General features: G+C 40.1%; 1 protein-coding gene across 1 annotated transcript in view; it reads right to left on the bottom strand.

The window, feature by feature from the left end:
• The window catches only part of zcchc7 (zinc finger, CCHC domain containing 7), a 53132-nt gene that overhangs the window by 36617 nt on the left and 11427 nt on the right, over positions 1-5088 (bottom strand). The window contains exon 2 of the mRNA XM_058640179.1: positions 4090-4327. Within this exon, the coding sequence (XP_058496162.1) occupies positions 4090-4327 (238 nt within the window). The remainder of the gene's footprint in view (positions 1-4089; positions 4328-5088) is intronic.

The raw sequence follows: 5088 nt of genomic DNA on the forward strand, positions 1-5088 counted from the left end.
AAACATACTGTGAGGTAGAGTGGGTGTGGCGTTACACCTCGTGTGGCACTGGGCAGCCAAGATAAGAGCTGATCCTATCCATGCCTCCCTTCTGCAGCACCTACCCGCCCACCCACACACCCACAACACACCGACACACACACACTGGGAAAAGCCTTGTGTGGTACCCAAAATGCCAGTGTAATCTCTTTAAAATCCCAATGCCCTGAACATAAATACGCACTTTGACTCATAATCACAGCCACAAACACAGAATCCATATTTCATCTGTTCAAACTGTAACACGCTCAAGTTACAATCATGACACGCACCTGGAAATATTCAAAGGCCAAATTAGGTTTCACTGTGAAAGGAGCAGCAGGTTTTAGCCCCAGAGGAAAAGTAGCACTCATTCACACACACACACACACATATAAAAGATGAAAAGAGAAGAGATGAGAAGACGTGGGCGACACTTGACCCCAAGTTGCTCCTGACGACTGTGCTGACAGTGTGTGAATGAGTATGCTAGGGGTGCTGCACATAAATGTGCTGTATGAACGTGAGTGAATGGGTGAATGACAAAACTGTGGTGTAAAGTACAAGACTAGAAAAGTGCTACATAAATGCAGACCGTTTATCAGAAGAGAAGAGAAGAGAGCTTACCTTCCTCCCTCTGTGAAACAGAGAGATAACCTTTTGGTTCAAACACACACACTCTCTCCCCTTCTCGGAGACTTTCTGTGAAACACACATACACACTCGGACACACTCTGATATGATCGGCCACCCCGATAGTGAGCCAGAGCCGACTCTCTAAGCCTCAAACAAAGTTTGGTGTGCAATGACCAAGACCAAGGGCACAAAAAAACAAAACCTTAGAATTGGGGGGGGGGGGAGTGCGACCAACAAGTGAAGTTTAACCACCACGTGATTGAAGTTTAGCTTCAGCACACCCCGCCTACACCCAGTATTAATTCACAGGCATGTGCATACACATGCGCGCACGCGCACGGGCACACACACACACACCTTTGGGGTGGGGGAGCCACTGAGCTGGATTTTGGGAAGCTCTGCTTTTTCTCTCTTGTTCCGTCTGGTTGCTGCTGCATGGCTGCTGGACAGCCAGACGGCCCTCGTTCATCCCCCTTTTCTCTACTATCTTTTCTCTTTTCCTCATCCAGTGTCCCTACAGATGTACCACCCAACATCTGCTCCTTACATCCAGGTGACAGACAACCACTCGAGCATTGTGTGTGTGTGTGTGTGTATGTGTGTGCCACCATGTTTTTGATAAAAAAACATTTGTGAGGGAGCGAGAAAAGATGTAGAAGTATGTGAACAACTGACACCATGTAGTGGCAAAAGAGAGAGAACGAGAAAGAGCATGAAAGGATTCAATTCCTGTGGGTGAGAGGGGGACGCTAAGTGTCGTGAATGTGATTTGACGCTGATGCTGAGATGGGGTTTAGGCGTATAAACACTATTAGTCACTGCTATGCCAACTTGTTACTCACAAACAAAGGTGAAAACATAAACTAGGCACAAGAGTAAACACACAACATGACATATAAAAACAGAGAACATTCTTTATATTTATTCAGCACCTCTGGGTTGTGAGTGTGTTGGTAACTATAAAATACAACAGCTAAAGAGATATAGCTGTATCTCAGTGACCTCACATTGACCTTTTCTAGTATGTGTGATAAAATCCCATCAAAAAGTCCATTAACAACATTTATAGAAACATTTATTAAACCTACAACATAAGAGAGCAGGTGAATTAGAATTATCCAAGCTCTGTCCAAGCTCAACTACATTTGTGTCGGCATATATGTGAATGTTTTGTATGAATGGGAATACCACTGCAGATGAGTACGCAAATGTATTCCCTTAAGACCATAACGCACAACATAAGGATTGTATTTATTATTATCATCATCATTGATCTATTAAAGGACGTGGATGACAGGGCTTCCAGCACCACACAGTCTTTTATTACGGGCAAGTGTATTTAAACAAATACATTTATCAAAGTGTGTTTTATAAATGTGAGGGTTGTTTTTTTTGGCTGGAGGCTATGGCTGCCAGTCTATGTATTTGGTGATAATGCCCAATAAAAGACCAAAATCTATTAATTTTAAGAGGAAATATATATACATACATACATACATACATACATACATACATACATACAGTAATGTTCAAATGTCTCAAGGCACAACCAGCTGTGTTGTTTTTATGTCTGTCAAATTATGTGATCATTGGCATTTGGATTAGAATAATGTGACTGAACGTTGGTCTCATACATTAGCAAGCTGTCAATGAGTTTGACTCCTACAACTGTATGTCATGCTCAAGCGTGTCTTGTCAAAAAACAAACCTTATCACAGCAGATATTTTTTTTCAATAAAATAATAGGACAAACACAGTTTTTGCTAATAACATTAATTAGACTTCCATGTCAAATTATTTTAAAACAGCTGGGATATTTCCCATATTTTCTGGATGTGTTCCAATGAAGTGATTGAGAAATAAACGCATTCAACCGCATTAACTATATTTGAAAATGCAAATTGTTTGGTCATTACAACATTACTAAAGCAACTATATAGTTTCATTAAAAAAAGAGTGAAAGCCCTCCTCAGTGGCTGCTCGGCTTCTGAAAGTTTATACTCCCTGACATCCAGATATCCATCACCAAAACCTCCTTTGGCCAAAACCTACATCCCCATAACATTTCATTTAAATCCATTCTTTGCTTTTGATTCATGCCGGTCACAGACAGACAAAAAATGCACCCAAATCATAAAGTCCTTTGCTGATGTCGAAAGTCTTACTGTGTTTAAAAACAAATGTTAATTAAAAGTGAACAAACATTGGGACATTTTTCACATTCAGATTAATTTGGTGAGTTTGCACTGCAGCATTTTATGACAATGAAAGAACATGTCAATAAGCGCAATTTTTGGTTTTGATCTTTTCATGAGATTCATAACAGAATTGTTTTCATCTTATCTTATGTCTATAAACACACAACATACGCACAACCCCCTTAAAATGTGTGTGTAGTAAAGATTTGGAGAAAACCTTTAAAACCGTTGAGGCTCGTCCCTAAAATTTCTTTGCTTTCATTCATTATTATTTTTTAATGAAAAAAACCCACTTTAAGACCCCTTCACACCACACCCATGGCCCCCCCATGTGCAGACATGAGGTCAAGCTCCAAAGATCACAGAGAGGAGCCAGACGAGAGAGAGGGAGAAAGAGACACAGAGACCTAAAATCCTCCTTGCCTCCAAAAACCAGGCCAAAACCTCAAGCCTTCCCACCAACTCCAGACCCCCTCCTTTAGCCCAGTTGTGTGTCAAGGAGGCAGTGGGCACTCTTGCAGAAACATCAGCCCAGGGAAATTCAAATGAGGAAGAAACAGTGAGAAAGAGACAGAGAGAGGGAGACTGGGAGAGAAAGCACAATAGTGAGTAAGAAAATGGGATAAAAGAATGAGAAGGGAGAGCATTAGGTAGGATAGGAGGGAGAAGGGGGGTGAACTGGAGAGAAGCTGGAGAGGCTGCTGAGGCTGCAGGTTAAGATAATGTGTAGATCTGAGGAGATTTGCCAGCAACATTTTTATTCATTTTTTGATTACTCCCATCTCTCCCAACTTCACCTCCCTCTCATCTCCTGCGTTGTTGTCTCCCCATTTGTTTGTTTTTGGCATTAGCGTCATGACTGTTGGTATGCGTGTGTGTATGAACACATGCATGCTGATTAGAATTAGAATATTTCATAAACATAAATATTCACACTCACACAAAGCTGTGCGCATATATGAGTAAATAATACACAAAACTGTAGTTAAAGATGGAGCAGAGAAGAGAGAAACTGGGCAGACAGTGCCAGGAATGCTAAGAGAGTACACATTTGTAAACATGCAGACACGGATGCTGCGTGTGTTCATACAAACATACACACATAGTGCAGCTCAACTCTGTGCTCATTCATTTATCAGTGAGCTGCACTATATAGAATCCACTGCTTCTTTTCTCCCAATCACATAAAAGTACACACATGTTGAGTAAATGAGGCGGCACACAAGCAAAAACACACCTGTATTGCTGTCAGATCCTCCTTCCAGGTTGAGTGAGATGGACTGGTCTTCATTCTGTTTCCCTTGGCCCAGAATCATCCAGTTCTCCAGACCTTCTGAATCAGAGGAATCGGATGAATCCAATGAATCTGAAGAATCAGACTCAGATTTGGATTCCGACTCATCTGAATCCGAGTCTGAGCTGCTGATGTCCACAGTCACCGGCACACTGAGACTGCTCTTCTTTTTCAGGTTACTCTACACGGTGAACAAACACAATTCAATCAGGTCAATACAAAGCCTTCAGGAATATATCCATAAAAAAAAGATTAAAAAGTTTTGTCATCATCAGATAAGTCTGATAAAGTGCTTTACAATATAGAGCAGAGATATTGGAAAAGGCCACCAGATTTAGATGCCTCATTTCAATCAATGTCCAGCGATCAAGGTAACTGGAAAAATTCTTCTATAGTTAAAAGGCTGTACTGTAAACTCTCAGTATGTCTTACCCTGCAAACAACCAAAAACAACACTTGATACTACATTCAAATGTTTGTAAATCACACACATAATTCTTCATCTCTACCATCCAATACATATAATCCAATCCACATAAATTATAATTTTATAATGGTGTGATCTAAAGGACACAGACTATCTGCCATTTGTGCTGCTTAACAGTGTGGCTTTCTGAAGAAGACACAGAAGGAAAAGGCTGTCTGATACTCCTCAGGATTAGTCAAGTTCAGAACAAGATTAGAATATATTCATGATGTTATTTAACAAACCACTGTTTCAAGAACCACAAAAGTGATGTTTAGAAAAACCAAACCATTTAAAAAAAACAATATAACTAATTATTACTAATTTAAAGTTGTAATACTTCTATAAACTATAAATCTAAATTTCTAAAATCAATATTACAGAAAACACTGAGTATCATTTATTAAGTGACTGAATTCAACAGTATAGACATTACATAAAAGAAAGCAATCACCATCTCTCGCTCTCATTTACCT

Source organism: Solea solea, chromosome 10 (genome assembly GCF_958295425.1).
Source record: "Solea solea chromosome 10, fSolSol10.1, whole genome shotgun sequence".
Taxonomy (NCBI): Eukaryota; Metazoa; Chordata; class Actinopteri; order Pleuronectiformes; family Soleidae; genus Solea; species Solea solea.